This window comes from Gekko japonicus, unplaced genomic scaffold, assembly GCF_001447785.1.
Source record: "Gekko japonicus isolate JY-2015 unplaced genomic scaffold, Gekko_japonicus_V1.1 scaffold404, whole genome shotgun sequence".
Lineage (NCBI taxonomy): Eukaryota > Metazoa > Chordata > Lepidosauria > Squamata > Gekkonidae > Gekko > Gekko japonicus.
The window spans coordinates 393,108-416,225 of NW_015174854.1; the positions used below are offsets into that span (position 1 = coordinate 393,108).

The 23,118-nt window shown below is 40.9% G+C and overlaps 2 protein-coding genes across 4 annotated transcripts in view; one reads left to right on the forward strand and one right to left on the reverse strand.

Moving 5' to 3' along the window:
- Nucleotides 1-9,987, forward strand: part of TP53BP2 (tumor protein p53 binding protein 2) — a 70,864-nt gene extending 60,877 nt beyond the window's left edge. For all 3 annotated transcript variants that reach the window (XM_015424577.1, XM_015424578.1, XM_015424579.1), the window contains exons 13-18: nt 428-1,206; nt 3,992-4,129; nt 4,320-4,453; nt 5,066-5,232; nt 6,660-6,859; nt 9,391-9,987. In XM_015424577.1, coding sequence (XP_015280063.1) covers nt 428-1,206; nt 3,992-4,129; nt 4,320-4,453; nt 5,066-5,232; nt 6,660-6,859; nt 9,391-9,432 — 1,460 coding nt within the window. In that variant the 3' untranslated portion in view covers nt 9,433-9,987. The remainder of the gene's footprint in view (nt 1-427; nt 1,207-3,991; nt 4,130-4,319; nt 4,454-5,065; nt 5,233-6,659; nt 6,860-9,390) is intronic.
- Nucleotides 9,988-13,110: 3,123 nt separating this feature from the next.
- Nucleotides 13,111-23,118, reverse strand: part of CAPN2 (calpain 2) — a 60,861-nt gene continuing 50,853 nt past the window's right edge. Inside the window, exons 16-21 of the mRNA XM_015424593.1 lie at nt 20,780-20,844; nt 19,352-19,420; nt 17,877-17,955; nt 15,844-15,960; nt 14,442-14,500; nt 13,111-13,697 (exon numbers count right to left, since the gene is read on the reverse strand). Coding sequence (XP_015280079.1) covers nt 13,674-13,697; nt 14,442-14,500; nt 15,844-15,960; nt 17,877-17,955; nt 19,352-19,420; nt 20,780-20,844 — 413 coding nt within the window. The 3' untranslated portion in view covers nt 13,111-13,673. The remainder of the gene's footprint in view (nt 13,698-14,441; nt 14,501-15,843; nt 15,961-17,876; nt 17,956-19,351; nt 19,421-20,779; nt 20,845-23,118) is intronic.

A 23,118-nucleotide genomic window follows, 5' to 3' on the forward strand; every position in this document is an offset into this window, starting at 1 on the left:
AGGCTGCAATTACCTTTTGTGACCATAATTCAGTGAAAATGATATACACATATAGGGAAGAACCATGCACAAGTTAAAGTTCATACCACATACTGATTTTTTAAAAACCCATAACTTTGATGCTGCAGCCTTTTCCTAGTTCATAGCCACCCAGAGTCACTGCTTTCAGTTTAGGGGGGGAAAAGCTTTGAGGAATGAATTAAAATTAAAGGAGGTGGGAGTTGACTTCCCTTCTTAAGGTTATAGAGAGAAGACTGAACTGATTGAATGAGAGAGCAGTTTTGATACAAACCAGCTGTTAGGTTTGTGCTAATGTGCCCCATTTATATAGCAATCTTTAATAGTAAATTTTCCATTTGCCTGTTTTCTTCGCCAAGTGCTTATGTTTTTCTTTCTAAATCGATTTTCTCTCTAAATTGCTCCACAGTATATGGAAAGCCAGTTATTCCTGGAGGTGCTCCCCCAAATCAACAGAATCAGACAGAGAATATTTATTCAAGCGCCCAAGGCAAGCCAGCCAGTCCAGAGCCTGAACTGGAGACTACAGCTTCAGCCAGTGAAAATAATGAAACAGAACGCATTCCTCGCCCACTCAGTCCCACCAAACTGTTGCCTTTCTTGTCAAATCCTTACAGAAATCAAAGTGATGCAGATTTGGAGGCCCTTCGGAAGAAGTTATCGAATGCGCCAAGGCCACTGAAGAAACGTAGCTCCATTACTGAACCAGAAGGTCCCAATGGACCTAATATTCAGAAGCTCTTATACCAAAGAACAACGCTGGCTGCTATGGAGACTATCTCGGCCCCATCATACCCATCAAAGCAGTCCTCTGTGGCTGCTGCTGAGAGCTCAACAGAAATTCTGAACCCTTACCTAAGCACAGAGGTGGACAAAGAAATGGTTCCTACTTCACCTGAACCTGCTATTGCAGAGGAGGCAGAAAGCACAAGTGCTGATCAGACTGTAGGGCCTGTGCCTTCATTAGGACTAGAGAGTGTCCCTGAAGGGATATCAGACAATACCTCAATCACTCAGTCTGATATGGAGGAACCAAGCCTTGAGGTGACCTTGCCCCTGGAAGTGTATCTGGAGGAATACCCTCCCTATCCACCTCCTCCATACCCTACAGGAGAACCAGAAAGTCTGGGAGAGGATTTGTTCAGCATGCAACCTCCTGAAGTCACTGGGCAGTTTTCTTTGCCACCTGTAAGTAAAAAACAAAACAACAACTCAGCTCACTCATTTGGGACTCTGTCTTGGAGTTGGGTTGGCTAGTCTTTACAGACGTGGTTGATGTTGCTCTGTTTTATTATCAACAATAGGCGTTTGATTCATTGGAATCCCCAGTCAGACAGAAATGAAGCTGAAGTACCATGAATTGCACCTTCCATTGCACTATAGGTTTTATGTTTGCAGGATGTTCTCTGGTTGTGTAAAAGGCAGGTTTGATCAGCATCTTCTGTTGACGCAAATGATAGTTGGTGACAGCAGATTTTCTGCAAAATTTGTAGATCACATGGTTAGAAGTGTAAGCTAGTTATGAATGCTAGCAGTGAAAATATGTCAGCATAAGTAGAAGGCTGTAGCAGACAAAATTTTCTCCCTTAGAAGCTTCCTTGCTCCCCCATCGTTTAATATTTTTTTCTTCTTTGGAGCCACTAAGTCTTTGCTTTGACTTGGCAGTTTGACTGCGTTTTTGTATTGCCATCACTTTTAGAGGCAATTATTAGGATTTGCTACAGAGACATCTGGCTAACGATGTCAATTCATACACTGCCGTTAACAGCAGGAAGATAAAATAACAGACCATGTTCATAAACCATTAGTTTTTTACAACTTGGTGCGGGGGAAGGAGTCCCCCAATGATACACCGTTCTTTTTTCCTAACTTAGGCAAAATTGCTGCCAATGTCAGGTTTGAGACATATTCCCACTTCTAGCATTGATAATTAGCTTGAACTTCTAGCCGTATGATCTACAAATTCTGCAGAAGCTCTTTGCTGCCAATGTTGGGGTATCAAAAAGACCCCTTATGCTGTCCCTTTGGAATGGTTGTAGATTTGAGTTTCGTATTCGGTTGACCCCTTAAAAGCAGTGCAGAATTTGGGGTGTTTTTTGAATTTTTATTTATGAGCGTGTTCCAAATGCTCATCTCCTGATGATTCTAGAATGGTGTGAAGAGAGGCATTGAAGGTCATGTGGTCTAGCCTCTTTAGTACAAACTAATGTCAGATTAGGGGCATTCATGGGCCATACTTGATGCTCAGTGGCAGCTGCTGCTCTATGTACTGCCCCCTCTTACAGAAATAAGTCTTTGTTGCACAGCTCATTTATCTCTGTCAGTTGCACTGAAATCTTTACATCTTCTTAAACCTGTTTTGCCACTCCATCACTTTAAACTGGCATCACTGCTCTTCCCACAGTTTCTGTTGCTGCCTGAAACACTAGGGTTTTGGGACCAGATATAAAGATGCCCCATGGGGTTGCCAGTGGAGATGTGTGATATGGGTTGTGTTAATAATAGATTGCTACTTACCAGTTTTTCTTTTTTTAAAAAACTCTCTGGATTTTAACTTAAATACCAAAAAGGTCATCTTGCTTCAGAAATCAGGTTCTGTGAAGAAAATAGGATTTTTCTCCCCTTCCTGGAGTGTGAATGGAGCAACAGCCAACATGACTCATTGCTGTTTACGCTTTTTTATTCTGACATCTGTCAGAATTTGCATATCCCTCTGAATAGTGCTTATTTGCTGCTTTTTCAACCCGTTGGCGATATCGCTGGTGTAAAATAAGTACTAAACAAATGAGTCGTGAGTTGAATGTGACTTGTGACAGAATGTGAGCTGTGTTTCTGGCGGCTGTAAAGGGTTTGAAGCTAGCTGAAACTGATCATCCCGAGCTTCTCTAATGGCACTCCTAAGCAATTACTGCAGTCTGCTAAGCCTCTTGAAACTAATGTATTTAGGATGGGATGGGATGGAAACTTTGTACAGGCAGCTGACCTTCTGTAATATTAACTTTTAGTGATTAAAAGCAGAAGGTTCACACTTATTAAAAACTTTTGCTTTACAGGATTCCTATTACTGAAGCTTTTGAAAGTAAGGAAAATACTGGGAATAGAAAGCTGCTACACACTTTGATCATAGGTGCTGCTAAATATGTTTGGTGTAGTGGTTAAGAGCAGTGGACTCTAATCTGGAGAATTGGGTTTTATTCCCCATTCCTCCATGTGCAGCCAGTGGGTAACCTTGGGCCAGTCACAGTTCTCTCAGAGCTGTCTCAGCCCCACCTACCTCACAGGGTGTTTGTTGTGGGGAGAGAAAGGGAAGGAGATGTAAGCCACTCTGAGATTCCAAGTGAGGGGTGGGGCATAAATCCAACTCTTTTTCTCTTTAATCTCTTCTTGACTCTATCTGATGCTTCGGAGGAAGGCAGAAACGTAACTTCATAAGAGAGATGAAATCTCAGAGTTTGGGACAATTGCAACATGCTTTCCAATGACCCATGCTGCTGGTACATCACCGTCCCACTGATTGTGCCTAATGTCTCTTCTGATACATTCCTACCTACCCCCAGTTCTTCATGTGTATGCATGGCCCTTACCCCTTTTTTGTGCCCAGTCTTTTCTGCTGCTTTATTCTTGTTCCCTCTCAAGTTGTGCCTCCTCTCAAGTTCAGCTTTCTCAGATGGGTACTCTTCATTGTCCACACTGAAGTGCAGCCCTGTCTCTCGCAGCACGTTATGTTAGCATCGTTCAAATATTTTTTGAAGCTGCTTGCTGTTACCATGGTTTCATTGGCAGATACTCCCTAGAATAAAGTGTGTGATCATTTTTTTAGCCATCAGTTAAGCAGAAAATTAGGTTTGAATATAAATACTGGGTATATTAGATATAGCTTTTAGCTTCCTGCAGCAAGGAATTAGCATCCTTGTTTAATAGCCTTGATTCGTCAATGCCACCATCCTTGTAAAACCTTATTTTTCATCCTTAGGGGAAGAGGACAAACTTGCGTAAAGTTGGCTCAGAGAGGATTGCCCATGGAATGCGAGTGAAATTCAATCCGCTTGCTTTGCTTCTAGATTCATCTCTTGAAGGAGAATTTGACCTTGTACAGAGAATCATTTATGAGGTATAAGTTCAATATTCCCAGTTGTTTATGGGTAAAAATTGAGCTGACAATGTCTAGAGCTGTATGGATTACGAATGCTTGCAGAGGGTAGAAGACGACAGATTGACTTATTCTCGTGTGAGAACATCAGAAGGCACTGGGAATGACAGAAATGACATTTACTCCCTGACATTCTGTATTTGATCTGTAGGTTGAAGATCCTAGCTTGCCCAATGATGAAGGCATCACTGCGCTTCACAATGCTGTGTGTGCCGGTCACACAGAAATAGTGAAATTCCTGGTACAGTTTGGTGTAAATGTAAATGCTGCAGATAGTGATGGATGGTAAGAATGATCTTCAGCTTCTTTGGTTTAGCACATGTGTAAGTTAAACTAGTGGGTCTTTCTGACCTACCGGGTCTTGTGCTTATATGGAATCCAGATATGACTATCCAGCTTCCCTTCCTGACAGAGAATTCCCTTTATCAATGAAGGGAGGGGTTGCCCCCAGTGAACCAGAATAGAAGATGAACTGAATTGAATGTTCTGCATGAAACGATACAGTCTAGTTAGTCATGTTTTCTCTGCTTTGTCATTCACAGTTCCCAGTGAGATAAGTGAAGGAGTGTGAGGTTTATAGACTGGGAAGGCATGGCTCTTCAGCTGACATTAGATACCATACCATGAGTGAAAATGGATGCTTATGTTGGTCATTCACAGCTGTTCCTGCTGCAGTGAAAGCAGCTGTGAGGAAGTGCAGCTGTCTGTAGTAAGAAAGGGGTCAGGGATTCCCCATCTTCCCATTGCACCCATGGCAAATTTAATCAGTGTAGGCTTTTACATTGTTATAGTAATGGACAATCCCTGTTTTCCCTCCCATGAATCAGGAAATTCTTGAATAGATACTCAAAAACATGTTGTCATTCTCTCACCCCCCCCCCTTTATGGACTCTGTAGGACGCCACTGCATTGTGCAGCATCTTGCAATAATGTCCAAGTGTGCAAATTCCTAGTGGAATCAGGCGCTGCTGTGTTTGCCACAACCTATAGTGACATGCAGACTGCAGCGGACAAATGTGAAGAAATGGAAGAAGGTTACACCCAGTGTTCTCAGTTTCTCTATGGTACGTGACAAGAACTAGATTTTCTAGACTAACGGTCATACGGCAAGTGCTTTTTCTTTCTACAGAGAGTGTGAACCCTTCTGCATGAGCTACAAGTAGAGATTGATTGCCTTCTGGTGTTTCAGGTCTCTTACACCAACTGAGTATTGCTGACTGCCCTTGGACTTTGTTGTCTTTCTTTTACAACCTCTCGTCTCTCATTTGCTCAGTTTTTGTGTGCTCTGAGCAAGTGAAGATAGAATACTGATTCTCAGACATATCTTTCCTGCACATGAGCACCATTGATTTCATCTGTCAATACATTTTAAAAGGTATTGATTATAAGTACAGTTTTGTGCCTAATTTGGGACAGAGGAGATCAGTTTGAGGTCACCTGCTCATTTCAGGTCAGGAGACTTCAAGGTGATCCTGTTTCCTAATGCAAGGCACTAGGCTTTTTTGAGAAGAGACTCTTGTAGCATATTTTATGGTGTTGAATTGTTTGGGGTTTCTTGTCATCCACCACTGATGCTAAGGTATCTGTTCAGTAGAAAATGTAATTCCTTTTTCCAAGGAGCTGGGTCAGACTGTTTTTCATCCTTCTGTTCCTTCCTATCCTTTTAAAAGGGTTAAACGTGATCTTCAGCTGCATTCAGCAGAGCAAGATGCAAACTACAAGTGCTTTGGACAGATTTGATATATTTAGGCCCCGTTCATACGAGCCCATTTGCTGGTATATTTAATAGCAGTGAAAGAGCTGTCATGCATTTTTATGTAATGTTCTCCTAATCCCTTTCAGTGGCAAAGAGCAAACCATACTTAAAAACTTGTTCAGCAAGTCTTGCTAAATTTAAAGTAATCCATTCTGAAGGCCAGGAGAGTTAAGCATATAATCTTACCCACTGGGATTTGATCATTTCTTCCATCTAGAGTGTGAGACCCACTCTTGGATGTACTGAAGGAAAAAATGGAATGAGTGACCTGTAACATTTGGCTACATGTGCTCTTATAGGGACCTCTAAAGTAAATTGGCATAAAAAATGACTTGTCTCCCTTTTGTTAGTCATTACGATAGTTTTCACTTTGTTATTCTAGACAAGCAATAATATTGCAGCTGCAGATGGTGTGTTAATTTCTGCTGTTTTCATGCAGTGTTTGGACACATTTCCCCAACGACAAGTAGACAGAATTATTTTCACACTTTGAGATGCCTGTTAGTGTATTCGCATCATGTTAATTTGTAATTGCTTGGACATTCCTACAATCTGTTAAAGAAGTTTGACAGTATTCATAATCCTTGCTTGCTGCAGCCTTTCCAAATAACAGATAACTCTACTATTTGTGCTAGTCAAACATCAGTATTCCGATGAGAGTGAGTCCTAAGAAAAATTGTGCCGTTGACTTCAGTGGAGGTACAATGGTGTAATGATGCTTCTTTTCTGTTCTAGGAGTGCAAGAAAAAATGGGAATAATGAACAAGGGAGTGGTCTATGCTCTCTGGGATTGTGATGCTCAGAATGATGATGAATTGTCCATGAAAGAAGGTGATTGCATGACAGTACTTCGCCGGGAAGATGAAGAAGAAATTGAGTGGTGGTGGGCGCAGCTAAATGACAAGGAAGGATATGTGCCACGTAATCTACTTGGGGTATGTAGAAACAGCAACTATTCAAAGTAAAACAACCCATCAAGTAGTATGTAATGACCTTGTCCTACTGCTCCCTCTCACCATGCATGCAAGAGAGACACAAGGCATGGCACCCTTGCTTGCTGTGCATACTCACTGGCAGCATTTCACCAAAAGACAGTAACCCCCCCCCCCCAAGGTGGCTCTGTAGGGGCTTACAACCCAGCAGGTAGGGTTCTGTGATGCATCTGGAGGATTCCAACCTCTGGGTTGAATATCACTGTCATAGAAGATGATGACAGCTATGTGAGCCTTTCTTCATATTCAAGAGAGTTGTTGTGCTGTGCATACCCAAAATACAAAGCTAGTTTCAGTATCTTGTAAAGGAGAGTAAAGCCCTAGGGAGTAAAACTGCTTATAACAAAGGGACAGATGTATAACAAGAGAGCAATGCTCAAGAAGTAATGCTTTTGCCTTCTCCTTTCTTTCTTGATCTTCATGACACTGTTAAAGTAGGAAAGGGGGAGATTCTCTCTAAACAATCTTTTCCAGTTTTGTAAATCTGGACTTCCATACTGTGGTAATACTATATAACAGATGGACTTTGGCATTACTTTATTTATAATTCCTCTCTTTGTTAATCTTTTCATACATGACTAGTATCTCTGGTCAAGGAGATAATCCTACAGTGCTGGCAGAGTCTTGTCTTGGTTTCAGTTGATTGATATTTGATGACTGGCAGCACCACTGCCTCAAATAGATAATCCTCCAATTCACAAACACTAACACATTTTCAACAGTCTGCTTTGAAACCTGAAATCCTAGGCCTTTCAAAGATAGCTTTGTAAATGGAATCTCTTCTCTGCAGCTTATTCATCAGAAATAGTTCTTCCTGCTGCTTGCCTGTGCCTAAAATGTCTCATTCATTTAACAGACATATCTTTAGAACTTTGGAAATGTCTCAGACAACTAGCTACAGGGGACCTTTTTTCCTTTGTTTCAGTAGCGCTTGCTAATGTAGTGTAAAAAGGCCTATCAACTAGAACTCTGACAATCAAACCTTCACCTACTGTCATCCTTATTTAACACTAGAGGTCAGAAGTTATAGTTGTCAGCCATTACCTACAGCTACTTTGCTTACTTGATAAGGCTCCTAGATTAGTTGGTGCATAGTGAATATACATGCCATTCACAGGGTAAAAACATATCTTCTAAATGAAAATTGTGTGTGGGTATATGCACACAATCACAAGTGTTATTTCCATATTGTCTGGCTAGGATGTTGGATCAGGAGCCTGTAAAATTATGAGAGTTCAGGGTCTCTCTGTTTTGGCCACCTGAAAACATACTTAGCTGCATATTCATTCAGAACAAAGGGCCAGCAAGGTACCGACCCAAGTTATGCTCAGTCCCAAGCACATACCTTCCTAGAACCAACCTGTCTGAGGAGTCACTGAAAATGGTTTAAAGGCCTTGGACTCCTTACCCAACAAGAGAACAAAGTAATGGTTTAAAGGCCTTGGACTCTCCCTTTCAATGGGGAATAAAAGACTCCTTACCCAACAAGAGAACAAAGTAAAATGAGTTAAACAGCTGTTTAGGTGAGGGTATGCTGAAACAGGAGTCATAAAATATGACTTTGAACCAGACAGCTGTAAAATGCCAAGCATGGCGGTTAGCAGTTAGTGTTGTGTACCGGTAGTCTTCTCATGTATGTTTCTTCCCCTGACTCAGTGGGGATCAATCACCTGTGGAATCACCAAGAATGTTGTTATTTTCTAGCCAACTCTTGTGAAATTTTGATTTTTCTGAATCCACTGAGATCCACTGAGTTGGATCTAGCAGAAAAATTCTGCTTGTGTTAGGGCTTTTCTGAAAGCAGAAATGCAAGAAAAAGACTGTGGTAGCTGCTTGTGCTAAGTCAATCAAATGTATCCCCACTTGCTTTTCTGTTTGTGCAAGATCATGTGCAACCAATATCTGGGCACTGTAATCTATAGCAAGGAAAAGAGCTAGGTATTGCAAAAGATCTTGCACAATCGGAACTGCACTAAGTTTATGTTTCTGCTTGTGCATCACTGGATTCAAGTTATTGGATGTTAAAAAAACCTCTAGCTGCACTAATAAAGATCTTAATGTCATTATGTTGCTAGGCAGCATTCTGTCTGCTACATATTTCATCAGAATTTCAGTTTATCTCTTGGTTCCCCCTAAACAAAGGGGAAAATGTATAAAACCATGATACACAAAATTGATTTGATTTTTGAACATGTCCATATTGAAGTACAGTGAACTATTTGCTGAATTTTAACAAGTATTCCACCTACCATTCACACCTATTGTTGCAATTGATGCATCACTGTAAAATGTTAGTCACGTGTGTAGGAGTGACATTTTGAAATTACTGTTTTGTTGACTCTGTGGGGATTGCCAATAGCAGTGTGCACGATGAGTTACATAATTGAGCTGGAGGCACCAATATTGCTAAAACATAATTTTATATTAATATGTTTTATGCACCTTGTATCACTTATTTTAATTTTCCCCCCTAGCTCTACCCAAGGATTAAGCCGAGGCAAAGGAGCTTGGCATGAAAACGTTTGAAGCAATTTTGTGAAGTACCAGTCGCAGGATGAGTTTATTCTTTTCTATTAAAAGAATGCATTCTTTTTGTGTTTGGATCAATTTCATAAGACTCGTTTCATTGACAATGTGATGTGAAAGCAGTGCTGAAAGTGCTTTGAAAACAGATGAAGGATGGATTATGTTCCCCAGTCTGGAATGCTCCTTACTAGGAAATGGACTTGTGTCCAGCTAGACCCAGTGAACCTAATGGTCAGTCTCTGCCTGCTGTGTTTTTGCAGATGGCTTTCTCCCCCCCTCCCCTTTCTTAATATATCAGCAAGAGAGAATCCAGTCACCTCTCGGCACAGTTGTTTCTCCAACTCTCTGCATTCCCTCTAGAAACAGGACCAATGCTATTCATAGAAAGCTAAAAGCAGATTCCATAAGCAAAATGTTGAAGTAGAAATGTTAACATTGTGGAAATGGTATAATGCATCTTACTGTAATAAACCTTTTGAATCAGTTCTTTGAGCAATAACTTTAAAGCGCAGTAGCATTTTATGATTCCAAAGTGTTTAAAACGTTATTCCACAAGCAAATGTAGTTTTTAATGTGTTTTTGATATTAAAAGAATCTTGTCTCTTTTGTAATTTGGATATTAAGTGTAGAAAATCTGTGTAGACTCTACATCTTACAAATTTTGTTATAACTATCTTTTTATTCTTAAATGTGATTAAAATTATGCTTCAGAAATACTGTTTTGTTCAGTGTCAAAATGTCCAGCCACACAAGACCTCTAAAATTGAGCCTCTCCTAATATGCTGACATGGCCACATCCCAGAGAGTACAGTGTGTGACTCTGTTGTGTCAGCATTTCATGCTTATTAGATTTGATTGCTTTGACCTGTAACTCATCTCTTTAAACCACCTTTCACCAGGTGCATGAACAATGTCAGCTTTAGCCAAAATCAGTTTTCTTATATTGCTGGATTTGGAGGGTTCAGGCGTTAATTGAAAAGGCAACCTTTAGTACCAAGCTGTCTTCTGTCCAAAACTGGCAGTAGCCCCTGCCATGGCTGCTTCCATTCTGAGGTTCTGCAAAGCTCCATCCTGATCTCCGGTGCCTCAGACTACAATCCCAGTAGCCTTTTTAGCAAATGATGCTTTCTTAGCAAACATTTCTCTTTGGGCTTAGTGCATTCGGTGTAACCATGTCCTCCAGTTAAAGGAACAGGGCTCTCAGGAAACTTCTCAATCATCTGTGTTTCTACTTTGAAAAAGGTATTCTTCATCCTTCTGCCCAAATCTCTGCAGGCCTTCCAATTTGACATGACACTTTCTACTCATCCTTTCCCCCCCTCCCCCCCAAAAAAAATATTGTATCAAATAATAGCATTTTAAAAAACCCAGGAAAACCAATCACTTTCTTGCATGGGCTTTTAAATAAACTTTAGTGCAACGTGCTGATTAATAGCTGTGTTAGGAACAGCTGGGCCCCTGCACTTCTGGCTTCTGATATGGATCTTGCTTTACTTGTTAGGATATATGTGAACAAACCTCAGCATGTGCAGGCAAGCACAACATATGGACTATAACATTCTGTAACAAAAGGTTTAACGGAAAGTAACATGTAGGACTTCCGGTTTATGGTGACACGCAGGCAGACACATCTCCTGGATGTCCCAGGGATGTAAACTGCACACCAGTGTATGGGAGGGGTCTGACGGGTTGCGACCCCCCCCCTGAGCAATGGCTAAATGCCGGAGAATTGAGGCGCCCCGAAGGTCCTGCCGCTGAGTGACCGCATGGTACGAGTGCTACTGACCGGGACAAGCGTTGGAGATCGGGCTAAATAAATTATGACGAGCGAGGCCGAATGGCCAACAATGAACTGTGAGTCAGGTTGAAGCGAGCATGAAGATATAAAAAGAAGCACCCTCCCCTAAAGAGCGACGGGAAAGCGAGCAGGGGAGGGGTCCCTCCCAAACACATAGACAGAACACGGACGGAAAGAGCGGGGAGCGGAAAAATAAGCAACTAAAACTGTTTTAAGAGACTTACCAGAGCGCAGGAAAGTGTTTGGGCGAATATCAGAGACTTTAGCAACCTTTTTTTGAAAAGTAAACAAATCGAAAAAGATGGCGGGGGAGAAACCGGAGAAAAAGAAGCTATTGAAACCGAAACTAGGGGGTAGTCCTCGAACGGCTGAGGTCACTGAGCCCTCAAAACTCTTGGCTGACTCCCTGCGCCCTCTGCTGGATGAGATCACTGGCATTAAACAACAACTGTCAATAATTGGTCAGAGTGTGGCAGCGCAGCAGATGCAACTGATCAATCTTTAAAAGCAACAGAGCAAATGGGAGAGAAGGTGAAGGAAATGAAGCAAGCTACAGAAGAGTCAAAGCTCTTACAGCTACAAATGGATAAAGCAAATTTGGTCCTACAGTTTCAAGGGGTCCCGGAAATTAAAGGAGAGAATCTGAAGCAATGGTTGAGCAAAGCAATAGCCCCAATGACAGAATTAACAGCGGAATACCTTTGCAGCGAGATGGATGTAATCTACAGGTCCTATTCATCGTACATCAAGAAAAATAATCTGCCTGGGGAAATAGTGGCCAGATTCTCGAAGAGACATGTGAGAGATGCTATTTTGAAAGCAACTTCGGGAACACCCTTGAAAATCGGGGGCAACAATATTAGGATTTTAAAAGACATTCCATTTGATATAAGGCAGAAGAGAAAGAACTATAAAGAATTAACCCTTTTCTTACAAACAAATGGCATCAGTTACAGGTGGTTAATCCCAGAAGGCGTCATTTTCAAGATCAACGATAAACAAGAAAAGATTGACTCTGTTTTTAAAGCACGTGAATTTCTGCGGACACAGCTTGGGGAACCAGAAGAGGGCAAAGGGGAGGAAGAAGAAAGCAAATCTGATGGCGAGTTGGGCTCGGGGTCTTCGGACAAGGACTCCCCCTCTGAAAAGGGGGCGGCTGCCCCCAAAAGCTCATATAAACTGAGGGTTAGAAAAGATAAGAATAAATAAGGGCTGAAGGGCTTTGATTTGTGCCTGAAAAAATGTTGAAATAACTTGGGGATGCTCTGGGAACTTCTTTAAACAGTTAAAGGGATGGTTAAACGATAATTAATCTAGCATAACAAATTCACTGTATTATTAGTAGCTTTTTGAAAATAGCATGGTGATAAGCTGATGTATTGATCTCCTACCCTTGGGTTTTTAGTTAGTTGTGGGTCTTTTTTCTTTTCCCCCTAGATGTATTTTCCCTTCCCTATATTTTCTGTTGTAGTTTTGTAGACTGTAAAAAAATCAATAAAAACCTCCCCCCAGGGGGATGAAAAAAAAGGGGGGGGGAAAGAAAGTAACATGTAGCACAGAAGTGGAAGTAACATATGAGAGCCAGCATGACTTAGTGATTAGAGTATTTGACTAGGGTCTGGATTCAGAACTCCGCTTTGCCATGGAAGCTTGCTGGATGACCTTGGGCCAGTCACATACACTCAGCCTACTCTATCTCACAGGGTTGTTGAAAATGGGGGAGAATGTTGTAAGTTACTTTGGGGCCCCCTTGGGAAGAAACTAAATAAATAAACATATTGCACAGCAGTGGTAACTTCATCACTCTAATCCCAAAGGATTTATTCCATTAACAATTGAACATTACTAGAATAGAAAAGCCACAGGGTGGTGTGACTTGGATACATGTAGCAGTTATCCTGTGTTTGAGTGGCAGTGGCAATGGCAATGAAATTCTCTAAAGTACTAAAAATTGGTACAAGAGTTTGATTTCACTGTAGCAAATGGCCCTGTGAAAAACATGGGTTGTAAATTAAGTACAACATATAATTTATTGCACGGTGTTAGGATGAGTTTTCAGATGCTACTTTCTGGAGTTTGAGAATTATCAATTAAAATAGGTTGTACTTTGATTTCACAATTGTGGCAGCTACTCATTGAGATCTTAAGACTGAACTTTTATTTTAAAATACATTTCCTGCTTGTGGAAGACTTAGAGGCTGAGCAGCATAAGCAAATAAAACAGAATAACACAAAGCTTGTGCGTTGAAATTGCCAAGGTAAAATTAACGGTGTTTGCATTCATCTTGCATTTTTCTTCCTCCTCAGCAGCTTCGTTCATAGATATAAGGCGTGTCAGTTTGTGGAAGTATAATAGCTTTTTTGTTGCATATTCTGTATTGGCTTTAAACCATGTTCCCGCCGAGAAGTCTTCAGCTAAGATCTGTTGCTTCTTCATATTATAGTAAAACACACCCACTATGGGACAGAGAGAAAAACGATGTTACAAGCCTCTGCAATATATTTTGTAGAGCTCAGAATATGTTTAGTCACTTCTTATGAGGAAATGATCTTTCCACAGAACAAGTACTTGAGGCAAAAAGGGGAAACTAAATGAGAAACTGTGGGCACTGTGGTTTCCAGGACTTTCAGAGACAAGTGCTACAGAAACCTCGGCTGAGCCCTGTTCTGCCTGAATGTATATTAGTTGATGGCCACATCAGGCTATAGCAGTCATGGGTTTGTTTCCACCTCTGGTGCACTTGAAAAAAGAGTGGCTTTGACCATTGGAGGGGCTGCAGGGCACAAACAATTCCTGCATCTTCTGTAACATTGGGGGTGGTGGGGGTGGGAGAGTATAGTATATGTTAAGGGAGTGATACAAAAATCTCACCTATGGTGAGATGAGTGTGTTCCAGAATTCACTTTAATACCCATATCTGACCATGTGTGATTTGCATGTGAATGCTTCATGGTGCTTCCACCAACTAATAAGGGTAATAATGTGTGTTGAACACTTCCATGCCAAAAAGATACTGAAGACGAGCAGAAGATCATGTGGTGTCTAAAGCTACAGACTGCACATTGGAGGGAAGACTGAATCTAGCCCGCACCTTAAGCAGGTGACCCAAGTGTGACAGTGTTGATCAGAACAGTGCATATCAGAACACAACGGTGTTGTGATGTGTTATGCCCTTGAATTCAACAGGCTACTTCACTTACAGTGAAAAGGTTCATCTGTACGGTTCCAGTTTTCTCAGTATCCAATTTCTTAAATATCTCTGTTAATGAGAAAAAAGACAAGGGGAGAAGATGAAGGACCTGAAGCCCATACTGCACATCTTATTTGTTTACTTCATGTATAGTCTGCTGCTGTAGATACGTGGGTCTCCGAAAATATTATTTAAGCTGCAAGAGTAGCTGGGGGTGGTGATTTCTAGGGACAAAAGGGGGGGGGGTTAACCCTGAAACCTGGGATCCAGAACCAAAAAGGTAAGTCAAACAGAATAGGCCAACAATAAAAACTTAATTAGTATGAAAAGATACATGTATTTATTAACAAAGACTGCTCTTTGCTTAAGGACAATTTTACTGAGGACGCTTTGGCTAAACAATCTTTGGAAGGCACTTTCTGGACCAGAAATTATCATCAATGAAACATCATTTGGCATGTGATTGGACCTTTGGAGGCCTCATTTATACTTTTATTCTGTGCCTGGTGGTTTCACTTCGGAACAATTCTTTTCTGGTCCATCTTGTATCTATGTTACATAATTGTATGATTGTATTGTACTATGATATAAGCCAATATGCTCCTCATTATGTTTGACCTCTGAAGAAGGCCTATACAGGCCGAAACGCGTCAGATCAAGTCCATTGGCCCTTGTGTACTAAATTTTGGCATTTTTACACAAGATGTGATTGGGCCCTTATATGCTTTTTAATTCTTTGTTAATAAATACATGTCTCTTTTCATACTATATACAGTTTTTATTGTTGGCCCTCTATTCTGTTTGACTTACCTTTTTAGGTGGTGATTTCTAGCTATAGCAAAGTCATGTAGCAAGGGGAATCATGATACCTGCCTTTCATAGAGATGCTTTGTTTCTATAGTACAGCATCCAACTAGGCATGGGGGAAACGTCATCAGATGGTCCCAAAGATGATCTGGGCCATATGGAAGAAGCCCCATGGTCTGTCTTCCATACCAGCATCCCCCCTCACCCCTCCATACTAGAAACCACAGTTAGACCTGGTGTGAGAAAGAACCCTTTTGGCCCAGCTCTTCTGGCATGTAGAACTACATTAGGGTTACTTAATGAGTCTATTTTTCTGAATTTATAACCAACCATTATTTTGCTTATTTCAGGTTGCATGTGCACAGGCATCTACATACAAATTTATCCCCTAAATCCCACAATCTTTTCTGTGTGATTGGACTGAATGAACCAATTGCAGAAAGGTTAGTCAGAGGAAAGAAAGCTCACATTACAGTGGACCCTGCTGTATAAAAAGAGCCCAGCCTGAGCGCTGGGAACAAGTAAGGGGGGAAAACCAACCTAAATAACAGCATATTGTTTTAGAATGGAGATCTAGATGTAGATAGTGGTGATGCGATACTCACTGAATAAAGTTTCCAGTCGGATCAGACACCTAACAAAGTTGTCAAAATCAATAATCAGTTGTTCATCAGCAAAACGGGCCACAATGACTTGGTGCAACTGGCAATCCAGTTTGAAGCCTAAAACACAAAAAGGGCCAATCTCATTGACAGTTTTGAGTTCAGTGTGTTGGACAGGAAAAATCTGATGAAACAACTGCAATCTTGTAGAATCTACTCACATCAAGCCTTAGGACAGTTTCTGTTTGCACTGTTTGCACTGTTCCCCAGTTTCTGTAATCCTAGTCCTGTAGCCTTCTTATCGGATGCCCTGTGCTGTTGAACTATTTTATATACATGCAATCTGCTTTAAGTCTCAGTGAGAAAAGCAGGCTACAAATTAAGTAAATAAAATAAGCCTGGTGGATTGGATTCACTGTTTTTCTGCATTAGCTTTTTGATCAGTTGTGCTCCCCATACAATGTGTGGTCAGGAGCCACCCTCATTCTTTTTCAGTATTAGTTTGGGTGATTTAAGAAAAAAAGCACACGTTTGCTATGGGCCTCATTCTAAGTGTGTGCATGCACATGTGTACAGCCTGGCTAAATAGGCATTTATGCAACAATCAGCTTTTTTTGGCAATGGAGGCATTTTTTTTTCATCCTCGTAATGATTCACCAATTTGTCTAGAAAAATTTGAAAACTCTTGAAAAAATGGATAAATATCCTTCACTTGCTACCATTCGTGTTTAGGCAGCGTTGATTGTAGAAATGATTCTCTCAGTCAAATGTCCTTTGCTGTTCTCATAAATAAGAGATGCCCTGGAGCTGCAAACAACCATGTGCAACAAACTATGTGAAGAAATTTAATTAACAGTCAGCACAGCTCCCAAAAGAGTGATATTTTTAGAATTATGTAATAATGAGTAAACTCTCATGCATAATTAGGATTATCTAGGTCTACTTAAATCCAGCAAAGTTTTGCCTTTTACTTGGCTGTATTTTTTTGAGAGAGAGCACTGACAGAAAGGCTGCACTCTGTATAATATTGCCTGAATCCAGTTAGGGGCATACACATGTAGAAAGTGGGCCTGTGCATGCATATCCGTAGCTACACGAGAGATACTGCCTGCAAACGGCTGATGTGCAAATGGTTTGTCATTTAATCTTGCTGATGGGATGGAGTCTCTCTCTCTGTGTATAGCTGTTAGAAAATTAGTAATAGCACTCATCAGCTGTTTGGGAAGGGAAGCCGGTTTTCTTGGGCTCCACATGTATGCAGCCTGCATGTGATGAGTAACATGGCTGGATGATACTCTGGGAGAAATGTGCATGTCCAGAGTACCATGGTGCATGTAGAGATGAATGGAAATTGGTGGTGGTGGGGGTCTTTCCAAAAAATTTTGCTTCCTTCCACAGCAGCCCTTTTGGCAATTTTCAGGCAGTTGGGGGGGAAGAGTGTCAAACAGGAATACAAGTGTTAACACATTCAGAATGAGGATCATGCAATATAGCAAGCATTATCTTTCCTCTGAACTACCTCCATTTGCCCTCAGAGAGATCATCATCTAGCAAAATATGATAGGCTAAGAGGTAAAGTCATTGTTGCTAAGGGGATGACCAAAGTGAAGGAGGGAGGGCACTTAACTAGCCAATCAAACAGATGGCAGCAAGGTGAACAAGTATGGGTGTTCGGTGAACATTTTAGTTTACCCAGAAGACAATGTTTTCCCAGAATCCCTATATGGAGTTTTCCTGTGAGTTGTGTGCACAAAATGGGACAGATTGTATGCTTAGTTTTAAATCTTCTTGTGTCAGGTAACTGCCTTTTTCTTACCTGATTCTGTAAAATGCAGCAATGGGGATATATAAAGAATAAAGTGAGGCACGCTTAAGGCTACTGAAATACACACAACAAATAATTTCAGCAGGTTTGGGGAAATCCCGGGTGACTGGCTTTTCTATGTGCAGAACTTCTGTGCAAAGAAACTCCACACTGTTGTTTTGTTTCTTGCATTAATTAACTGTAGCACTTAAAAGGAAAGGCTGAGAAGTACCTGCTTGCTCTAAGGCTCTCCGCATCTCATAGGAGTTCATGGTTCCAGAACGATCTACATCTATTTCCCGGTAAATTTTCTGCCAAAACCAAAACCCAGAGTTATAAACATGACAGCAGTTCAGGGTAGAGAAGTATTTCTACAAAGCAGTCTCTGCTTTACAAAGGGAAAGAACAAGCTGTGAAATACTGACTGCTCCCCTTGCTTTAATTGCCCTATTATTCTTGTAGCTTCCCTTGGATGAACTTAAAAGACCTATTCTTTTTGTTTGAAAGGTACACTCTTGGGCCTTGTAAATTGAACCTAATAATGCAGCCTAGGTGAACACCACCACTGTTCTTTGTACATATATACATAGTCTGTCTGCAGGTATTACTGTCATGCCACTACCAACAGTAGTTGCTCAGTGCAGAGATACAACAGCTGTTAGATATCTTCTGTGTCTTTGGTTTCCAAAGAAAACCTTACTTCAGAAGGCCAGTGGTACAGGAAGGCAGAGGGGAAGCTTGAATACGTGCAACCTCCATGACTTCAGGCAGCCCATTCTGAGGCAATGTATTACCTGGTAATGTACCTGGTAATACTTTATCCTTGTGTTCATGGCAATGTTTGTGTACTCTCTATTGCAGATGCTCCATTCAAAATACCCATATATGGCATTCTGTTCTATAAAGAGGGCAACTTTCTGTTGCTAGAATTGCCATGGGTAAGGTGTGTGTACCTTCTATGCCAATGTAAGTTACATTCCCCATAAAACCAAGCTGAATTTTGTAATCTGGACTGATAGGGCAAACTAGGCATATTCAATTTCCATAATTCTGCTCTGACTTGTGGGGAGGTACAAGGAAGGGGTACAGGCACTGAAGCCCCATCTACCACTGCAAGGCCTACTGTGCCACACATCGGACTTCAGAAATTTCAGTATGCATTTTCCACATTCTTTCAAGTTGATTGCTGAAGTGATAACTAGAAATGTACTTTCAGTTCTCAGGAAGCTAAATTCTGCACCCATTACCACATTTATGTACTTTTACTGCACAAATGACAGAATATACACTGCCTTGGCTATGCCCTCTAAAGTGGTTTATGCCATGCTGTATCTATTGTTTGTCCTCAGCACAGTCAGTACTGTATAAAAACCAGAGAAATCACATTTGCAAACCACTTACTTTTTCCTTTAAAGTCTGATCCAGATCCAGCCAAAGTCTGATCCAGATCCATGCCTAACTCCCAGTGAGGCTTTAAACTTTTCATCATGTTCTTTTATTTCAGCAAGCTGCATCTTTGCTATCAAAATATGTTTCACTCTCACCTTATATACACACAATTGAAGGGAAATAGTTTTATGTAAGCCCACCGACCATCCTGGCCACTTTATGCATCTGATGAGGTAGACTGTAGCCTACGCTTGTGTCACAATACATTTCAGGCACTTTCAGTGTCCTGCTTGATTTCATTTAAAGATGTCCTTTTACCTGGTATTTCTGAATCCTTGTCCAAAGTACATGGAATTCCTTCAGTCCCAGTTTACCGCTCCCATCAGTCTGGGCATTAAGGAAATGTTCATTTCAAGTAGCAAAAATTATTTCTTTTATCCAGAGTAAGATTTACTTTGGCCAAGCAAATCTTTGAAAAGATACTGAGAGAGCAATACATGTCTTAATCAGATTCTTAGCGCTATATTATTGGGAAATTCTATTATACTCTTCCCTCAAAATTAACAATCAATGCTAGATTAGTTTTATAGACTGCACAAAACCTTTCAAGTGGTTTCCGTCATCAATACCACCAGTTTATCATACATGTTGAGAATGTCGTCATCTCTTTTCAACAGTTTAATTTCTCCATTGGGGAGAAGTTGCCCTATTTTGGGCCTGTGAATCTGAAGATTGCTTCCTATTTACTTCTATAGGGTAGGATGGTGCATATGTTTGCTTGCGTCTTTTGGAAATAATTCCAGGGGTAGCCACACTAGTCTGTTGCAACAAAAATAAACTCTACAATAACTGATATGATTCTTTTCCTGCATGGCACCATTGTATGCAAACGTGTATGGCTGACTTCAGGCAACACTTCCTCATCTCCTACTCACTAACCTTTGCTTCAGATTTATGATCAATATTTTCATCACCTGGATTTGTGGAAAGGAAACTCTCAAGAGATTCCACCATGGCTTCAACATCCTTCACACCACCATCAACCAGAACAATGACCAATCTACACAATAGGTACCTTTCTGGACACTATGGACACACAAGTACTACCTTATACTGAAAGCCTAGTGACCATTACAGATATCTACATGGGTGCAGGTACAACCCTGAGCATATTGTGCAATCAACTGGCTACAGCCCAGCTCTACATTACAGCTGCATTTGTCCCACTTTCTTGGATAGAGACTCACATCTGAAGAATTTACAAAAGATATTCTTGGGATTTCAATACCCATCCAAATAAAGTAAAGAAATCAGTGGTGACAAATACATGCAAGTGCAAATATGCACTTGAGGACCCAAAGTGTCAGAGGAAAGGTGAGTTTCAACCTAGGAAATAGTCATAAAAGACTTTAAAACTCCTATCCCTCTAGTCACCCTTTGCCCCCATTTCATTTCTTTGCTTCACTTCTACCCCACCTTTCTCCCCAAGGGGAACCCAAAGCAGATTACATTGTTCTCCTGCCCTCCATTTTTCAGCACAACAACCCGGCTGAGTGTGCGTGACTAGCCCAAGGTCACACAGCAAACTTCTATGGCAGAGTAGGGGTTTGAATCTACATCTCCTAGTCCTAGTCTGACACTATAACCATTAGACTACACTGCCTCTCACCAATTCCTAATCTCCTAAATATGACATATTTTATAGATGTACAAGAAGGCAGTCATACAAAATGCACTGAAGGATACATCTAACAGATCGATCATGGTTTTACACGTCTCAATGCTGAAGCCATCTGATTTAATATCTTGGCCTGCAATGGAAAACCAACAAACACACATGGAACACGGCAAAGTTAGACAAACATAAACCCCGCGGTAGAACAAAACACACTCTACTAATATGCAGTTGTGTCTTCATATATTGATTTAAATACGTTCCGATTTTGGCGACCTGCGGACAGACGCACCCCATCGAGCTCCGATGGGTGCGTTATGAATCAGGGCAGCAGGGAGGGAGATTGGGCGAATTTGTTCTCCCCTGAAGCCCTTGTAGAGGGCTTCTAGCATGGGGTGCTGAAGGAGCCACTTCTGAAGCCGCGGCTTGGGGATCGGGGCACCTTTTTGCTCCATAAGGTCCCGCTGTCCCGAGGCCAGCAATGGCAACAAGAGACACATTCCAGACCAGAGCGAGCAAGGACCTAAGTAACAGAGACCTTCCCTATACGACGGCAACCAGCGATTATAAATGTGAGCGAAGAAACTTCAAAAAAATACCAAGTGAGTAGTGGGAATTGGCAGTGAGACGGCAAAAGCTTCAAGTCTGGAGGGGGGCCTCTTGGAGGGGGAGGAGAAACCCTACCCTAGATAAAATAGCGAGAAAAGCAACAAAATTAGAAGCCAAGCCGAAACCCTACTGTATGAAACCCACTCAACTTACCTTGAGTGCAGTGGGCTGTACTGTATACTGCAAAGAAGAATCCTAGAACTTTTAAAAAAACTTTTACTTTAAAGTAATGTCTTACTTTAAAGTAAACAATGTCTCAGCGAGGGGGGGAAATGGCGTCCAGAGGCAAATTGACTACAGGAACTGCCAGCATAGCATCACTAGTCACAAGACCAGAATCAACGTCTGATATAGCTGGTACGATTTCTGAAGCCCTGTGCCCCCTGCTGGATCAGATGACTAATCTCAACAAGAACTTTAATGCCCTGCAGAAAGAACTGAAAGAAACTAAGACAAAATCAGAGAAGACAGCTCAAAAGCTGTAAAAGGTTGAATGTAAGACCAAAGCATTGGATCAAAGAATGGATGTAGCATATAAAGAAAAACAACAATTATTACAACTACAAGTGGAAAGATCACTATGTTTTAAGATTCCAAGGTATTCCAGGAAAAAAAAGATGAGAATCTGAAAGAGAGCCTAAGTGAAGCACTAGCTCCCCTGATCAACAGTAAACCTGAAATATTACAAGCCAATATGGACATGGTGTACAAAACATATTCAGAGTTTGTCAAGAAAAATAATGTCCCAGGGGAAATATTTGTAACATTTGCGAAAAGATCAACAAGAGAGTTGATATTTAAAGCATCTACTGGGACAGTGTTAAAGATTCAAGAAGAAATAAAGATTTTAAAAGGTGTTCCATTTGAAATACGAAAGAAGAGAAAGCAATATAGAAACATTACAGCATTTCTTCAGGGATGGATTTTACCAGAAGGACTTATATTCAACTATAAAGGGAAAAAAGAAAAGATCAACTGTCTTGGCAAAGAGAAAATTGCATGTTTTGACAGATTCTTCTTCTTACAGTGCATAATTCTACAATTCTAGAGAAGCCTTCTATAGAATTGTTGACTTATGCACTGTAAGATTGTGAGCTTTGGTTCCAGGAAAAATATGTCTGCCTGAAGAAGAATCTGTTGAAACATGTAATTTTTGCCTGGGAGGTGTGTTGCTTGCTTTGATGCTTGCTGAATCACTTTGTGTGGATACATAACTGCCTGCTGCATCTCTCATGCTTGCTTTGATGGTTGCTGAATGACTTTTTGTGGAGAACATAACAGCCTGCTGCATCTCTCATTGTCATATCATTTACGACTGTTGCCACCATCAGTCTCTTATCAGGAGCAAGATAGTCTACAGCATTGGAATAGGTCTCTGTAGCTGTAGACTTTTCTATTAGTAGATATATATAATGTACTTTAGGTTTTTGTATTATAATGAATATGTGTAAGATATACTAGGGTCTCTTTGTATGTAAATCAATATATGAAGACACAAGTGCATATTAGTAGAGTATGTTTCGTTCTAACATGGTGTTTCTTTATGTTTGTCTGCAATGGAAAACTGCAGTTTTGTTACTTGCCCAAAAGCTTAGCTAGCCTCCCTTCCCTTCTTTTGTTCCTGCAGTTGGAGAAGAGATAGTAGGGGATGGTGGTAAGAGAGTGATTTGTGAAGATATAGCAATGCAAGTTAAAAACTGTAATTTGATTAAATGATTAGGCTTTTATCTTTTCCCTGCTGATGATATTTGATAGCGATACAAATTAAGCCCAGGTGTGAAACTTGTGGCCTCAGCAGTTA